The sequence below is a fragment of the Otolemur garnettii genome, unplaced genomic scaffold (assembly GCF_000181295.1).
Source record: "Otolemur garnettii isolate 467f Iridium unplaced genomic scaffold, OtoGar3 scaffold00031, whole genome shotgun sequence".
Lineage (NCBI taxonomy): Eukaryota > Metazoa > Chordata > Mammalia > Primates > Galagidae > Otolemur > Otolemur garnettii.
Window position 1 is genome coordinate 6,609,295 of NW_003852426.1, and position 19,184 is coordinate 6,628,478.

At 38.2% G+C, this 19,184-nt stretch overlaps 1 protein-coding gene and 1 pseudogene across 1 annotated transcript in view; one reads left to right on the forward strand and one right to left on the reverse strand.

Annotated features, from left to right (window-relative positions):
- Nucleotides 1-19,184, reverse strand: part of SRPK1 (SRSF protein kinase 1) — an 86,588-nt gene that overhangs the window by 36,606 nt on the left and 30,798 nt on the right. The window contains exons 3-6 of the mRNA XM_003789139.3: nucleotides 9,708-9,826; nucleotides 5,852-5,960; nucleotides 4,523-4,610; nucleotides 2,791-2,878 (exon numbers count right to left, since the gene is read on the reverse strand). Coding sequence (XP_003789187.1) covers nucleotides 2,791-2,878; nucleotides 4,523-4,610; nucleotides 5,852-5,960; nucleotides 9,708-9,826 — 404 coding nt within the window. The remainder of the gene's footprint in view (nucleotides 1-2,790; nucleotides 2,879-4,522; nucleotides 4,611-5,851; nucleotides 5,961-9,707; nucleotides 9,827-19,184) is intronic.
- On the forward strand, nucleotides 7,188-8,621 carry LOC105886909 (annotated as a pseudogene).

The following is a 19,184-nucleotide window of genomic DNA, read 5'->3' on the forward strand; positions in this document are numbered from 1 at the left end:
GTCCCAGCTACTTGGGCAGCTGAGGCAAGAGAATTGCTTAAGCCCAAGAGTTGGAAGTTGCTGTGAGCCGTGACGCCATAGAACTCTACCGAGGGTGACATAGTGAGACTCTGCCTCAAACTGCTCCCCCCGAAAACAAAAAGGAATATCATAATCAACTGGTTATAGAATAAAAAGGAAGAGCCAAATAGCTTGGGAGAAAGAAGACTGACATATAGAAATCAGAAGAAACAGTAATAATTAAAACCAAAGGATTCATTAAAAAAAAAACCTCTTGGGGAGATGGTGTAAAGAAAATAGCAAAGGGCTGAAAACATTATTGAATAAGCACATTTAGGACACACTAGGTATCAGGAGCTGGCAAAAAGTAAAGCAAATAGTAGAGAAAAAAAGTATCCTAAAGACAGATCATATAGGTTGCCAATAAGACTAAGTGGTTACTGTCAACATTATACAAAGACCAGCGGTCCCTTCTTAATCACTCTTCTCCCTCAACACCCATGGAATTAGAGTGAATCAGTTTATACTGAAGTCTACAGTCACTACCTTTCTAGTTCAGCATCCTTTATATTTTAATATAAAGACAGACTATGATCCAGAGAAAAGGCAGTATCACCAGACACACACAAAAATGTGGATGTAGAGCTCTGTGCAAGTGTGCTGCATTGTGGTACAAGTAGGGCAAGGGAAGGATATAAACCATTCATTAACCCTTAACAGCAAGTGCTCTGAGTTACATTCCTTTTGATCTCTAATAGTAGCAAATAATGCAACAGCCAGGATGGCTGGGAGATAAATAGGAGGAAGGACCTGGAGGAACAGCTAAGACAAAGTGAGAAAAGAATAAAATAGAGAACCAATGGAGCAAAACAACAGAGATCATCCAGTAATGTTTGGAAAATATCTTGGAACATAAAATTCAAAAACACTAAGATATTTTTATAGACTTCCTACATAGGGTCAAATAAAGGTCCTTAGCATTACAGAGATTATGTAGAATAGTTCTACCGTTTTACTTCTAACATTTCCAAATTAGTAAAGAAATTTGGCACAATGACAAACATTATGAGATTTAATAACACAGAAACAGAGTATGATGGCCATCATGATGTCCTGTGTGAGTTTTTAAAAATTTCTTGGTAAACCATCTTAATACTTTGAAAACACATAGAGTAAGCCATCTACAAAGTGACCACAAAAGACATAAGATGCTGTATTAAGATGAATGTAGCAGTTTTCCCTAGGCAACTGGGGATGTGTGATTTGTATTTCTCCAAGAAATGACTCAGAACTAACTTCAGGACAATAGTCTTTTCACATTATCACCTATTTTCTCTCCTTTCTTACCCTTTCGTCTTACTTTTCTGCTCAAATCTCTTACCATAGTTCTCATGAAACTATGGAGTCAGAAGTACCCTATCTCCTTAAAAAAAAAGATCATCAATAGCAATTAGGAATATGTGCTAAAAAAAAAAAAAAAGCTGAACATGCACAGAAAAGTAGAATGATACATTTCTTTCTCTTATCATTTTAAAACAGTTTATGAACAGGTAATTTAAGATTTTTCAATCTGAGTAAGATTCTACTTCATCTTTTACAGAAAAGACTAATAGGTCCTTTTAAGGACGGTTTTTACAAAAATATTTCAATTAGCTCACTGAAGGTCACTTTGATAGAAGAAAAGAAAGGTAAAGAAAATTAGCTAAGTTTCCTACCAACTGTACAATTCTAAAAATCCAGACAAAAACACAAAACAAGTCAGTTTTTTCATAATAGAATGTGAACTATCATACCCATTTAGATTCTACTTTTTTTTTCTAGACAGAGTCTCATGCTGTTGCCCTGGGTAGAGCACCATGGTGTCACAGCTCACAGCAAACTTAAAATTCTTGGGCACATCTAATTCTCTTGTCTCAGCCTCCCAAGTAGCTAGGACTACAGATGCCCACCAAAACACCCAGCTAGCTTTTCTATTTTTAGTAGAGATGAATCTTACTCTTGCTCAGTCTAGTCTTGAACTCCTAAACTCAAGCAATCCACCCTTCTTGGACTCCCAGAGTGCTAAGATTACAGGCTTTAACTATCATGCCCAGACTTCCATTTAGATTCTAAACATAGCCTATATTCACAGCTTCTTTAATATGAATAAAATCATACCTAAAACTCTTGTTTACCCAGTATTTTTCATAAAAAAATTACTTCTCTTAAAATTTCTATGCTGATAATATGATGCAATTTTCTTTCTTTTTTTTTTTTTTTTTTTTTTGAGACAGAGCCTCAAGCTGTCCCCCTGGGTAGAGTGCCGTGGCACTATAGCTCACAGCAACCTCCAACTCCTGGGCTCAAGCGAGTCTCCTGCCTCCGCCTCCCGAGTAGCTGGGACCACAGGCGCCCGCCACAACGCCAGGCTATTTTTTGGTTGCAGCCGTCATTGTTGTTTGGCGGGTCCGGGCTGGGGATTCGAACCCGCCACCTTAGGTGTACGTGGCTGGCGCCTTAGCCGGTTGAGCTATAGGCGCCGAGCCGCAATTTTCTAGAAGTTTCTTTTCACTTAAGTTTACTCTGCCTGGAAAAGGGAATATCCTAGAGAAAAAAAACAAAACAAAACCACAACACACAAAAGTACACATAATTCAGACCCATGTTCAGAAGTATATAGTATGTGTAGAAGAAAGTAATTTTATTATAGTTTGTCTTGAGAAAAGACACCCCTATTTATACAAATCTCATTCCTTTCTATGGAACAAAGTCAGCTCATTATTTTTTCTCAAGGGGTTCTTAAAAGGATACGTGTTCCATTAACTCCTGATATTTTAAAGTCATCGAGCAGTTGAACAACCATTTCTCTATTTGGATCATTAGGGTCTGAATTGCGAACCTGTAGTGGGAAAGAGACAGTAGTTAGCAAAAGACAAAGCCAAATGGTGGGGGAGGAATTCCTGTGGCTAATTAACTCAAGGAAAAGCTTATACAAATCGATTTTGAAAACATACTAAGATTTCAGTAGCTCAAATAGAGAAAGAACATACAGAGGCAGTTCACAAGAGAAAATATAACCAACAGACTATTTTCTAATTCAACCATTTTGCTTCTCAAAGTGTGGCCTCCAAATTAAAATGTTGGTTACCAGGTGGTGAGGAATTAAAAAGTTTTTGCAGGACGCAAATCAACTACAGCATTAACGATACTGTTTATACAGCTGACTTTTTTATTTTAATAGAAAAACTTTCTCAATGAAGGAAGTACTATGACAATTTACTTTGGAGCACAAGACTATCTATATTGACACTCTGAAAAAAAAAAAATACTGCCTGCCTTAGAGATATCCTGGTCGAATACTTTCACTTTAGGAATGAAAAACCTAAAGTTTAGAAGAAAAAAAAATGATGAGACAGGAGACATGTTGGGGTAAAGCTGAACCTAAACCCAGGTTTTCCAACTCTGTGTTTAAGTTTTCTACTGCAAGTCATGACATCTTCCTAATTTGTAACAAAACTGAAAACAAATTTGACAAAATTTACCTAAGTCTGCAAGTATAAATGGGATCAGTATATACAGTATTTTTATATTATGTATTTTATAACATTTTAAAGCATAAAATAAAGGGTATATAATTATTCACACAACTTTCCCTTTAACCATAAAGAAAAACATTTATAGCAGAGCTATCTGGCACATAAAACATGCTCAATGAGGCTGGGTGCAGTGGCTCACACCTGTAATCCTAGCACTCTGGGAGGCCGAGGTGGGTGGGTTGCCTGAGCTCATGATTTCGAGACCAGCCTGAGCCAAAGCAAGACCTCATCTCTAAAAAAAATAAAAATAAAAATAGCCAGGCAGCATCTGTGGCTCCATGAGTAGGGTGCCGGCCCCATATACTGAGGGTAGAGAGTTCAAACCCAGCCCTGGCAACAAAAAAATAGCTGGGCATTGTGGCGGGCACCTGTAGTCCCAGCTACTCAGGAAGCTGAGGCAAGAGAATCTTCTAAGCCCAAGAGCTGAAGGTTGCTGTGAGCTGTGATGCCATAGCACTCTACCAAGGGCAACAAAGTGAGACTCTGTCTCTAGAAAATAAAAAATAAACATAGCCAGGCATTGTGACAGGGGCCTGTAGTCCCAGCTACTTGGGAAGCTGAGACAAGAGAATCACTTGAGCCCAAGAGTTTGAGGTTGCTGTGAGCTATGGCACTCTACTGAGAGAGAGAAAGAGACTGTTTTTTTTTTTTTTTTTAAAAAACCAAACCAAACCAAAAACCTCAAAACATGTTCAGTGAACATTTTTGTTCTTCTGAAGTTTCTTTTTTTGGGTTCATGTAAGGAGAATTCTAATTATAGCATATACCACCAGTTCCCTACTATATACATAGAATGTATAAATACTGTTCTTTTATCTCTTCATATATATTGGAGATTTACAGGAAAAATTAGTCATGCTAAAGAATCTATCACTTTCCCAAGTATCTTAATGCAATAAACCTTTTAATGCTTTGCAGTTCACATGTTAATAAGACTTAATACTCACTGATTTCAGCAACCGGATTTCATCAAGTGCAGTTTCAGTATAATGTTCAGCACTTTTAACTACTTTCATTGCCACAAATTTCTTCCCCCTAAGTAATATACATAAGCGATTAAAACTAAATATCCTACCTTTACTTCAGGAAGCTAAGGGTTAGTTATAACTGAGGGACAGTGAGGAAGGACAAATATTTCTCTGTATCCAAACAAGCTACTTCTATGGGATCATTTGTACCTGTTAAAGGCACTAACTGGCTAGATTTCATTTACAAGAAGAAGATAATCTGTTCTCAGATAATCTCAGTTGTTGAACATTTTCTCTAAGTTAAAAATGCATCTCCTGGGCCGGGTGTGGTGGCTAACACTCTGGGAGGTTGAAGTGGGAGGATTACTTGAGCTCAGAAGTTCAAGACCAGCCTGAGCAACAGTGAGACTTCATCTCTACTAAATATAGAAAAATCAGGTGGGCATTGTGGCGGGTGCCTGTAGCTCCAGCTTCTTGGAAGGCTGAGGCAGGAGGGTTGCTTGAACTCAGGAGATGGGAGGTTGCTATGGGTGAGGCTGATGCCACGGGCACTCTAGCCTGAGCAAGAGAGTAAAGCATGCTATCTCAAAAAAAAAAAAAGTGGGTAGGTAAAAACAAAATGATAAAAGTCACACACACAAGGGCCAGGCACAGTGGCTCACATCTGTAATTCTAGCATTCTGGGAGGCTGAGGCGAGTGGACTGCTTGAGCTCATGAGTTTGAGACTAGCCTGAGCAAAAGTGAGATCTTATCTCTACTAAATAGAAAAACTGAGGCAAGAGGAACACTTGAGCCTAAGAGTTGGAGGCTGCTGTGAGCTATGATGCCATGGCACTCTACCCAGGGCTACAGCTTGAGACTGTCTCACACAAAGGTTTATCTATGACATTTAACTACTCCAATGAGATGACAGCTGTTAATTTACACATCATTCATCCACTGAATATACTTGTAATGCTTTAAATTTGGGAGTTCCAAATGGTTTACTGATAATTTAATCAAACTTAGGTTTTCTATGGCGAAAGGAAAGTGATTTGTCCAAGAACACAGAGATTATTATCAACCACAAAATTCTGATCAAGTAATCAGGCTAGAGACAGATTAAAGACCTGATTACCTTTGGAAAATTATAAATATATATATAGATAATATGTATATATGTAAATATATAGTAGGGTGTAAATATATACACACACACACACCCCCCCCACACACACACATAGAGAGAGAGAGTGGTAGGGAGAGCATGCGCGCACGAGCACAGGCCATCTTCTGACTAATTCTTTTTGAGGACCACTGAAACTTACTGAATATCCCATGATAACCACACTGTTGAAAAGTGTCCCCAGCCCAACTTTCGGATCACATGATATCTCCCATTGAATAAATCTCCAATTTTCACAAGATGATAACCTCCTGGAAGAAGCAACAGAAGAAATGTATCAGAAGAACCAATATAATCAGAAATAATCAATTAAACAGTAAGAAAAAGTATCTCACATGCCATTTTTTAACATCTATACACCTTTCATCAAATGAAGTTTCTTCTATACAATAAATAGAAGATGATCTTTGATTGTTATCAAATCACCCATAGCATTACCAAACTCATATTACAAAAAAATAAGTAACAAAAAAACTTGATTAATGAAAACATGAATAATATTGAGCAAGTGATGCTTTGTATAACAGTCTCATCCTTAAGCAAAAGTTAAAGTTACATATCACAGTATTTTTGGCACTGAATAATCCAATAGATTTACCTAAACATACAAATCTACTTATAGTTATAGTCTCAGAATGTTTTTTTTTGGGAGAGACAATAATGAACCCTACTTTATTTAGTTTTTAAAAAAGGAGGATTTAGCTTGGCACTTGTAGTTCAAGCAGCGAGGGTGCCAGCCACATACACTGAAGCTGGCGGGTTTGAATCCAGCCCAGGCCTGTCAAACAATAATGACAACTATAACCAAAGAATAGCCGGGCGTTGTGGCAGGCGCCTGTAGTCCCAGCTACTTGGGAGGCTGAGGCAAGAGAATAGCTTAAGCCTAAGAGTTGGAGGTTGCTGTGAGCTGTGACACCATGGCACTCTACCAGGGCAACAGCCTGAGACTCTGTCTCAATCAAAAAAACAAAAAAACAAAGGGAGGATTTGCTTCTCTAATAAAAACAAAACAAAAAACCAAGAAAGGCCTGAAAAGGTTGCCAAAGATGATAGGAATCAACAGACTTCCACTAGAGCTTAGCTTAGCGAGGCAGTGTGAAGTTTTGGGGAGGTGGAGGGTTCTGCTGAGGGAGTCATGTTCCAAGGCCTCTTCCAAAGTTCCCAGAATTTTGGAGTTCCACTCACTAGGCATGGTTGCTTTCCTAATATCGCCTCCCCTAGCGGCAGACAGAGAACCTCTGCACAGCAGCAGGGAGGCATGGTAACTTTATAGAAGAGCTTAAGAAGACAAGAGTGGCCCCCTCAGAAGCCAGAGCTGACTGGAGTTCCCTTGGGAAGAAGATCTATTCATTGGTTTTGTACCAAACCTGACTGGGCCTCAGTTGACAAAAGTACACGGGCAAGTGTATCAAACACAGGACATTCCTAGAGCAAATGATGAGAAAGAGCTGAAGGCAGATACATATTTCAACCACTAGATGGGATCTGTATGGAAGACGAAGGGGTCTGTGAAAGAGAGCTCCAGTCAGAGTAAGAAACACAGGACGAAAAGGAGTCTTGGTCCTGAGAGCGCTTGCAAGCACTTCTGGAGCTTCAATTATCATGAAGCACCTGGGCAGCTCGAGGCTGTCAGCCAACTTCAGAAATTATGCCATCAGTGGCTGAGGCCAGAGATCCACTTAAAAGAGCAGTTCTTGGAACTGCTAGTGGTAGAGCAGTTTCTGACCATTCTGCCCAAGGAGACCCAGTCTGGGTGCAGAAGCATCATCACCACAACATCAAACAGGCTGTGATCCTGGTAGAATGCTTGCAGAGAAAACCTGGTGGAACAAAGAATGAGGTTACAGCTTATGATCTGGGAAAGGAGGCAGTGCTCTTGGGAGGAACAGCAGTGGCACCAAGCTTTAAGTGGAATCCAGCAGACCCCCAACAAATGGGTATGTTCCAGAAAGAATGTTGGAATACATACCAGGTACTACAAGAACAGCTGGGCTGGAATACTCACAAAGAAAGCCAGCCTGTATATGAAAGAACTGTGCATGCTCAATAGATTTTAGCCCTTTCTGAGCAGAAAAGCACCAAAGACCAGAAGATGGCATCTGAGCTCATCTTGCCTGAGTTCTGAGTTGACGTTTGAAGATGTGGCCATGTATTTTTCTGAAGAAGAATGGCAATTATTGCATACTACTAAAAAGACCTCTACAATGATGTAATGCAGAATAACTATGAAACTGTCATCTCTCTAGGCTTAATGCTCAGAAATGACACTGGAAATCATCAACTGATATCTGTTTCTGCATCAGAGAAATAAAAATACCAATGCAAAGTGTCAAAAAATATTAGAATGAAAGTTGTCCAGCAAACAAGGGTATGGAAACAGCATCAACCTTTTCCAAGGAAGAAAAGAAGGAAAAGTTTCAACTTGTGAAGAAGAGCTTCCAAAACTTACATATCTTCATGGTAAAGACCACAAAGGAGAGAAACCTTTTAAATGTCAGGAATGTGGAAAAAGTTTCAGAGTTAGCTCTGATCTCATTAAACATCAGAGAATTCATACTGAAGAGAAACCCTATAAATGTCAACAGTGATAGGAGATTTAGATGGAGTTCAGATCTTCATTACACACCAAGGAATAAAACCATATAAATGCTCATGATTTGGGAAAAGCTTTAGTCATAACAAATCTACACACACACCCCCCAAAGAATTCACACAGCAGAGAAACCCTTTAAATGTCATGAATGTGGAAAAAGATTCTTTCAGAATTCCCACTTTATTAAACACCAGAGAACCCACACAGGTGAGCAGCCTTATACTTGTAGCATATGCAGGAGAAACTTCAGCAGGCAGTTGAAGTTAGACACCAGAAACTCCACAAGAGAAGCAAAGTGTGTCCAGTGTCTCCAGTTTGAGGAAAGTCACCAGATGGAACTTGACCCTCCATATGGTGATGAAAGAATATAAAATTATGCAGCACCCAATGATAGGAACTTGTCCTCAACAGAAAATTTGGGAGGGATACATGTTATACTTCAAAGAAAGGAATCTAAGCTGTCTCTCTTATTCAGCATTGTATCTTCAGTGCCTAGCACAAGACTGATACATAATGAGTATTTTATAAATAAAAGAATGAAAATATACCTATCAGTTATCTATAAAAAATGATAGGAATCCAGGTATTCTAATATTTATCTTTGCCTGCTAAGAATAGGAAGGACCAAGTTTTTCTCTCAGATGGTATAATACACTCTCTTATACATTCCTATCCAAGGTACCTGGGAAGTCTCAGCAAAAAACAGAACATACGTATAATAGGCAACCTGATGACACAGTTTGAAAATCTACAATTTCAGATTAACTTATCTTAGTAGCTGTCACTATGAGAAAAAATAAGAAGGTATTTTGCAAAAATCTCCACAATGAGATGTTGCCATTAGTTACTAGTGGGTGACAGTACTGCAAAGGCTTTTATTTTCATTACTATTTAATAGAGTTATGAAATTTTCTATAGTAAATACCTACGATCAGTTTTGTTTTGTTTTGTGACAGAGTTTCAAACTGTCACCCTGGATAGAGTGCCAAGGCATCACAGCTCACAGCAACCTCAAACTCTTGGGCTTGAGCGATCCTCTTGCCTCAGCCTCCCAAGTAGCTGTGACTACAGGCGCATAGCACAACGCCTGGCTATTTTTTGGTTGTAGTTGTTATTGTTTGGCAGGCTCGGGCTGGGTTCAAACCCACCAGCTCTGGTGCATGTGGCTGATGCCCTAGCCACTGAGCTATAAGCACCGAGCCTGTACGATCATTTTTAAAGAGGAAAAAAGGTAAAGACATTTAATATAAAATTAGCCTTTGATAAGAGCCAATACTATTTCCTACATCTTAAGAGAAGAGGATACAAAACAAAAACCATCAAAACTATTTTTATGTTGATAGATCAAAAACCCAAATGAGAAACTACAAATAGATTATATCTTACTATCTCTTCCCAGATTTACCTTTACAATAATCATTGGGATCTTCCTGCTCATCATCATCAGATCCCAGAATCTCCTCTTCTTGCTCTGGGAGATCACTCTCAGAGTGGGGAGCTGAGCCTCGGTGCTGAGCTTCAGATCTAAGAAATGGTACAAAAATGCTCATTTATTCCATTTAGAGAGAAGAAAACAGGACTTCAAGAAAATATCATTATCAAATACCACCTCCAAATAAACTTGAATATAAACAGAGTATTACCATACGGCAACCTACAGAAAGCTAATCTATAGTTGTACCTAACATTACTATAGCTAATCTACATAGCTTTATCTCATGTTAAGAAAATACTACTTTGGCTCGGCGCCTGTGGCTCAAGCGGCTAAGGCGCCAGCCACGTACACCTAAGGTGGCGGGTTCGAATCCCCAGCCCAGACCCGCCAAACAACAATGACGGCTGCAACCAAAAAATAGCCGGGCGTTGTGGCAGGCGCCTGTGGTCCCAGCTACTTGGGAGGCAGAGGCAGGAGACTCGCTTGAGCCCAGGAGTTGGAGGTTGCTGTGAGCTGTAATGCCACGGCACTCTACCCAGGGGGACAGCTTGAGGCTCTGTCTCAAAAAAAAAAAAAAAAAAGAAAAAGAAAATACTACTTTAAAAAAAGTCAGTATGATGATAATTAGATAAAACCTGAAAATATGTATATAAAAATTCAAAGGGGAACAAATTATTTGAATCTCAGTATCCAAACACAAGCACTGATAAAACTACCAAATTTTCTTCCAGTATTTCATTGTATCTTTATAAAAATATCCATAATCACATATTATATAAACAAACACACATCCTGCATTTTCTGTTATAAATTCTGTTTCTATGAAATCTCTTAAATCTTAACATGCTTCCCACTTATCACCACTTACTTTGGCACATTCTGTCCAGTAGGACATTTCGCACATTTCTAAATTTTTACCACTAAAAGTAAAGTTGTTGAATATTTGTGGATAATTTTTATTCTAAATTTAAGATTATTTCTCTAAAGGTAAACTATTGGATAGGGGTCAGAACATTCTCCCTATTTATAAAATGAACATGTTAAAATGTAGAAAATTTGGAAAGCACTTGTTCTAAAATAACTCTTAATCTGAACAACTGTTAATATTTTTGGATTATTTCCTTCTAGTCTGTGGCTATGAATGCTTTTACGGATCGTTACACAGTATAGTAGTTTTCTTTTGAGACAGAGTCTCAAGCTGTTGCTCTAGGTAGAGGGCTGTTGCATCATAGCTCACTATAACCTCCAACTCTTGGGCTCAAGTGGTCTTCTTGCCTCAGTTTTTCTATTTTTAGTAGAGAAGGGATCTTACTTTTGCTCAGGCTGGTCTTGAACTCATGAGCTCAAGCTATCCACCTGCCTCAGCCTCCCAGAGTGCCAAGATTACAGGCATGAGGTACCAAGCCTGGCCTGTATAGTAGTTTTTATTCTAAAAAGAGTTGTAACCGAATTACATTCCCATCAGCTACATATATGCTTCTGGTATTTAAGTACTACCCAGTTAAGAAAGTTCACCTCGATAGATAAAAATGATCTCTCATTTCATAATGCATTAAATTTTATTGATTCCTTTCTCTATAAGTCCTCAATTGGCAATATTGTACTTTTTGTGCACTGAGACATTCAGGAGGCAGAAAGACCTGGATTTGCATATACGCTTTGACACTTACTAGCTGCCTGTCTTCTAAGAGCTTTAAGCCAAAAAGGTTAAATAGCATCCTTTCCTAGTTGTAGAAGAAATTTTAATTGTCATTTCTAAATACATATTTACATTTTCAACAACTTGTTTCATCAGTTTTGAAGAGATTCAATTTAACAGAAAAAATGCTAATAGCAAAACCTGTTACACAGTACTGAGATACTGAGACATAAGTACTACTTTGGATGTGTCTAATGATTTAGATTTAGATTTCTGGTACCATTCCAACCTTCCTCCATTCTTGGTATGGATTTTTGTCCCCTGTAAAGCAGCTATAAAACTGCATAATTCGGTGTTCATTTTAAGTAAAAACATGTCTTTGAGAAACTTATTCAGTAATGAACTGGTCTACTTTCCTAAGTAGAAATAACAAGTCTGAATAAACAACATTCCTAAACTTGAAAATAAGGTGGAATTCTAAAATGGATTCTCTGATTCAAATTTAATTATAGTAAGAACTACAACTGTGAAATTTGTGAAAAGCAGTGAAATGTAAGTAGTGAAAACCAGATTTAACAATGCTGGAGAATTAATAGAATTCCTCAAGTATCATAAGGATAGTAACATCAAAACCTACTTTTTTATCTTCTGGTTTATAGGTTCTGGGAAAAAAAGATAAAAATAGGGAAAATTTTAAAAACAAAAAAGAAAAAAATAAAGAGAAAAAAATTATTTTTTTAAAGATACAAACCATTTTTGAAAGCAAGTAGTTTTATGAAGACTTGTCCTTATAAAACTGAACACACATAATTATCATTCTCATTTAAAGAATTCAAGACTGAATAATAAATTGTTAGCCACAATGTGATGTGTAAGTCTCCTGACATTTGTTTGGTGCACAGAAGAAAATCTCTTCTTATTTCAAATTGATTATCTAAATATATGATTACCTTAGTATTTATTCTAAATATATTATCTAAGGGGGAAAACCCCATTTTAAATTTTCAAATTTCACTTTAAAAATTTTAGTCCCAGTTGGGTGAGACAGTTCATACCTATACCCCCCAAAATTTGAAAAGTCAAGACAGGAGGATCACTTGAGGCCAAGAGTTCAAGAGCAGGCCAGGCAACACAGTGAGAATACATCTCAAACAAATAAAAAAATAGGCTCAGTGCCTGTAGCTCAAGCAGCTAGGGTGTCAGTCACATACACCAGAGCTGGTGGGTTTAAATCCAGCCTGGGCCTGCCAAACAACAACTACGACCAAAAACTAACCAAGTGTTGTGGCGAGCGCCTGTAGTCCCAGCTGCTTGGGAGGCTAAGGCAAGAGAATTGCTTAGGCCCGGGAGTTGGAGGTTGCTGTGAGCTGTGACACCATACCACTCTACCCAGGGGGACATCTTGAGACTCTGTTTCAAAGGAAAATAAATAAACAAATAAAAATAAAGAAATAGGTGACACATGCTTCATGCCTATATTGTTAGCCAGTTGGGAAGCTGAGGCAGGAGGACTACTTGAGCTGGTAAGTTTGAGGTTGCAATGTGTTATCATGATACATTCTAGCTTCACTGACAGAGAGCCTCTTATCTCAAAAAAATTTTTAAAAATAAAAAGAACTCCAAAAACAAAAAACAAAAAAACTTGACACAGAAACTCTCAATTAATGAAAAGAGAGATGATACTGTCAAATTAGTCACAGTTTTTCCCTCTTAAGGATTCTTTCAACTCAGAGTCCATTTCTGATATAATCTTCATTACTAACCACCCTTCATCCATCCCAATCACCAAAACCCCCCTAAAATAGTAAAACCAAAGTATCAAACACAAACTTACTAAGAACTATTTGTGTGCAAAAGTAATTGTGGTTTTTGCATTGTTGAAATTTGTCATTTGATACTGGAATACAATCTTAAATAAATGTGGTTATGTTATACACCATTTTAATGCTCATTTCTCATCTTTTTTTGCTAATGATTTCCTATTTGCTGTTTATTTTATATTTACTTTGGACTATGGAAATGATGTTAGACAAAAAGCAAATTCAAGCTATTTTCTTTAAGTTCAAACGGGTTGGTTATAAAGCAGCGGAGACACAACTCACAATATATAGCACGTTTGGCCCAGAAACTGTTAATAAATGTATAATGCAGAACTGGTTCAAGTTTTTCAAAGCTGGGTGTGGTGGCTCGTGCCTGTAATCCCAGCACTTTTGGAGGCCAAAGTGAGAGGATCACCTGAGCTCACGAGTTTGAGACCAGCCTGAGCTAGAGCAAGACCCCATCTCTAAAAAAAATAGTCAGGCATTGTGGTGGGTGCCTGTCCCAGCTACTCAGGAGGCTGAGGCAAGAGAATTTGCTTGAGCCCAAGAGTTAGAGGTTGCTGTGAGCTATAATGGCATGGCATTCTGCCAAGGGCAACAAAGTGAGACTCTTTTTCAGAAAAAAAAAAAAAAAGTTTTCCAAAGGAGACAAGAGCCTTGAAGATGAGGAGCATAGTAAAAGTTGATGATTACCAACTGAGAACAAATCATAAAAACTCAGACAACTACGTGAGAAATTGCTAAAGAACTCAACACCAAGCATTCTACAGTCATCTGGCATTTGAAGCAAATTGGAAAAGTGAAAAGCTCGATAAGTGGGTGCTTCATGAGTTGACTGAAAATCAGAGCAATCATTGTTTTCAAACATCATCTCTTATTTTATGCAATAAGAGACCATTTCTCGATTGGAAGTGGATTGTACATGATAAGTGGCAACAACCAGCTCACTGGTTGGACTGAGAAGACCCTCCAAAGCACTTCCCAAAGCCAAACGTGCATAAAACAGGTCATGATCACTGTTCAGTGGTCTGCTGTTGGTCTGATCCACTACAGCTTTCTGAATCCCAGAGAAACCATTACATCTGAGAAGTATGCTCAGCAAATTGATGAGATGCACGCCAAAACACAATGCCTGCAGTTGGCACGAGTCAAAAGAAAGGGCCATGACAATGCCCAAAGGCAGGCAAATCACACAACCAATGCTTCAGAAGATCAAATTAGGCTATAAAGTTTTGCTTCATCTGCCATGTTCACCTGATCTCTTGTCAACTAACAACCATTTCTTCAAGCATCTTGACAACTTTTTGTAGGGAAAAACACTTTGACAACCATCAGGATGCAGAAAATGTTTTCCAAGAGTTTGTCCAATCCCAAACATAAATTTTTACACCACAGGAGGAAACAAACTTATTTCTCTTGGCAACAATGTATTCATTATAATTGTTCCTATTTTAAATAATAAAGATGTGTTTGAGCCTAATTATAATGATTCATGGTCTAAAACCACAATTACTTTTGCACCAATGTAATATTTATAATCTCCATGAGAAATACACTATTTATAGGTTTCAGGAATTTATATTTATAAATATAAATTTATATTTATAAAACTATGGTTGTTGTTGAGACAGAGTCTCACTATGTCGCCCTTGGTAGAGTGCTGCAGTATCACAGCTCACAGCAACTTCAAAATCTTGGGCTTAAGCGATTCTCTTGCCTCAGTCTCCTAAGGAGCTGGGACTACAGGCGCCCGCCACAACGCCCAGCTAGTTGCAGTTGTCATTATTATTTAGCTAGCCTGGGCCATGTTTGAAAGTGCCACCCTCAGTGTATGTGGCTGGCACCATAACCACTGTGGTACAAGTGGTAAGCCAAGAATTTATATTTTTTAATTAGCTACGTGAGCTACCCGACCCTCATCTTTTAAAACAAGTCTGTTAGTGACTCTCTAACCTACTAGTAGGCTGAGTTGGGAAATGCTGTCTGGCAATTATTTTTAACATTATTGAGAACACAACCTATATAATTATAAATTCTCTCATCTCAAGTGTGTAATTTCATGGTTTTCACATATTCACAGTCATGTAATCTCATCATGATCTAAATTTAAAATACTTTCCTTACCCCCTTAAAAACTCCCAAACTCATCATTTCTACTTCTCCCAAACTCTGGCAATCACTAATCTACTTTTCCAATTGATTTGCCTCTTCTGGACATTTAATATAAATGAGATCATAAAATAGTCTTTAGTAACCGTCTTCTTTCACTTAGCACAGTATTTTCAAGGTTCATTCATGTAGCATATACCAGCACATACTTTATTCCTTTCTATTGCTCAATAATATTTCATTACCATATTTTATTTGTCCATTCATCAATCAATGGGCTTTGGGGTTATTTCCATTTTGGATTATCATGAATCACACTGCTATGAATTTTCTAGAAGTATATGCAATCATGTTCACTGTAGCTTTTTTGTATTAATAATAACCCAAAGCTTAAAACAACAAAATGATCATCAATAAGAGAATGGACAAGTACATTATGGTATTCTGCTATTTAGAATATTATACTTAATGGTGAAAATGACTGCACTACATGCATCAGCATGAATAAACTACATAAACATAAAATATGGAGTGAAAATGACAAACTGTAGAATATATACAGTATAAACTTAAATTTAAGAAATATACAAAATTTTATCTGTTTAGGAAGAGCCAATATATAGTCATAATATAAAGAAATACAGAACAAATTCAGGATAATTATTATTATTTGAGACAGAGCCTCAAGCTGTCCCTCTGGGTAGTATGCTGTGGCATCACAGCTCACAGGAACTTCCAACTCCTGGACTCAAGCGAGTCTCCTGCCTCAGCCTCCCAAGTAGCTGGGACTACAGGCGCCCGCCACAATGCCCAGCTATTTTTTGGTTGCAGTTGTCATTGTTATTTGGCAGGCCTAGGCTGGATTCGAACCCGCCACCTTAGGTGTATGTGGCTGGCACCTTAGCCATTTGAGCCACAGGCACCGAGCCCAGAATAATTATTACTACCACAGGTAACTATAATGTAGTAATATGTTCAAGAAGGGGGACACATGAGCATCAGCTACACATATACGGTAATTTAGAAGCTATTTAAGTGTTTATTATTTTTTATTCTTTATTCAGACATCGCAAATAACTTACCTCTACAAGTTAATCACCCAAGGAACTATAACAAACTGGTCAACCATATAAGCATATGGAGGTGGTCAACATAAAGGACTAGGCCTACAGTACATTGAGTACATGTGGCACATGTCCAGTCTATGAAAATTAGGTCAACTTGAGGAGGGAGTTAATGTAGGGAGGTGGTCAACTATAGAGGTTCTACTGTATTTTATTTTTAGAATCTTGGTTATGACTGTTTTCAGGTTCAAGTAGAAATTCTTTAAGACTAAAGTGAAGTATTTAGGGATAAGGTGCCACAACACATGCAACTTCAAGTTCAGCTAAAAGAAGTATTAATACACATAAATCTAATCAATACAGCTAGATGGCTGAGTATATATTTATTTATTTTTATTTTTTTCTAAGAGTCTCACTATGTCACCCTCAGTAGAGTGCTGTGGCATCACAGCTCACAGCAACCTCAAACTCCTAGGCTTAAGCAGTTCTCTTGCCTCAGCCTCCCAAGTAGCTGGGACTACAGGCTCCTGCCATAACACCTGGCTATTTTTTTGGTTACAGTTGTTATTGTTGTTTAGCAGGCTCAGGCTGGGCTCGAACCTGCCAGCTTTGGTGTATATGGCTGGTGCCATACTCACTGAGCTACAGCCGCTGAGCCAGTATTTATTATGGTAGTCCTTTGAATTTACTTTTGAAATTTTTCTCATAATTGTGGAAAAGGATTTAGGATCGAGTCAAACTGTCTTTTTGTGCTTTATATATTTTATTAAACATTTTAGTCACTAGTTAAAAATGAATATTCTACACATACATGCATTACTTATTGCCACTTTGTTAGAAATTTAGATTGTTTCCACTATCTCATTCTATAGGTAATTCTGTGAGCATTAACTTTAAACATAAGAGTTTAAAAAGTAACTTTTCTATCTCTACTCTAAAACTAGGCCATAATTTTCATAATTACAGGGACTGTGTCTTTGTTTTCCTTTTGTAAACTGCCTTGTATCTCACATTCAAATGATTAATGAATTGGACTAATTTCTTTTGTCCCATTAAAAAATTATTCTTCAATTTTATATCAAATTTCATTTTATCTACTGATCCCATGAAAACAAATGCTTTTTTTTCATTGACTGCAAAAAGAAAAAACTTGATGTTTTTACCTAAACCCATCTCCTTTCTACCCATTTTTTTTTGTTCCACCACAGAATAGGTAGGTGCTTCAGCCTTGGAGGCTGGTTTCTAATGCTGACAGTTGCTGCTCTATCTGCTTGTTCCTGCAAACACCTCCCATCATCTGGGTCTGGTTTTCCTGGTCAGAGGAATAGCCTTGTTGAGCAAGAACAAACTCATGAAACATTCACAATAAAACATGTCAAGTTAGGGTTTATATTTTTATGAGAAGAAACGACATATGTATACCTATATAAACTATCATATATATATATATACATGATATATATAACTGATATAGCGTGGATGTATTTGCATGTACATAAAAAATACCCATTGGTGGTGGTACCCATTGCTCAGCAGGTAGGGTGCCAGCCATACACACTGAGGCTGGTAGGTTCGAACCCGACACAGGCCAGCTAAAAACAACGACGACGACAACTGCAAGAACAACAAAAAACAGCCCGGCATTGTGGCAGGTGCCTGTGGCCCCCAGCTACTTGGGAGGCTGAGGCAAGAGAATCACTTAAGCACAAGAGTTTGAAGTTGTGGTGAGCTGTGATGCCATGGCACTCTACTGAGGGTGACATAGTGAGATTTGTCTCAAAAACAAAGAAACCCAAACCATTGACAAGTTGTGTTGGGGGTATTTCTAATTCCCTCGATGAATGAGCCACAGACCAAGAGTAAGATGTGAGCAAAGAAAAGGGTACAGCAGAGGATCCAGTCCTATAGGACACCCTAGGTAAGAAAAGTCAGTGACAAATCTGCCACAGTCAAGATCTATCTGCTCTTGGAATATACACTGTGGGCTGGGATTAAGATAAAAAGGATTAGATTGGGTAAAGGAAGAAAACCCAGAAATCCTGTGCCTCCAAGAGACCAAATGCTCTGAGAACAAACTACCCACTGAACTTCAAGAGCTGCTGGGACTAACCCATCACTGCCCATCAGCTCCTTTGGATAAGAGAGGGTACAGTGGTGTGGGGCTATGTTCCCGCCAGTACCCACTCAAAGTTTCTTACAGCATTGTTGAGGAGGAACATGATTAGGAAGGATGGGTGACCTTGGCTGAATTTGACTACCTGGCTATGGGCTGATGCAACTGGAGTCCCCCAGAACCGGAATGAAGCTTTTTACAACTTTCTGAAGGGCTTCACTTCCCAAAAGCCCCTTGTAGTGTGTGGAGATCTCAATGTGGCTCATGAAGAAATTGACCTCCACAACATCAAGAGAAACAATGAACTTGTAAGATGAATTCTTGAGCCACGAACACTGGTTGGTACATTGACTACTTTTTGTTGTCCCACTCTCTGTTACCAGCATTGTCTGACAAAAAGATCCCAAGATCCATTCCAAGGCCCTCAGCAGTGATCCTTGTCCCAACACCCACCTAGCACTGTGACACCTCCCTCAGATCACTTTGAGAAATAGGTCCAGGTTCCCCAAACTACCATTCCATCTTCAAATACTCTCTCGCACTGTATTTCTCTTCTATAAAAATATGAATCTTCCAACCAGGATCCTGTGACAGATTTTTTTTTTTTAAGCCCAAGGTTTCTGTTTTGTGGTACTCTTTCTTTCTTTTCTTTTCTTTTCTTTTCTTTCTCTCTCTCTCTTTCTTTTTTTTTTTTTTTTTTTT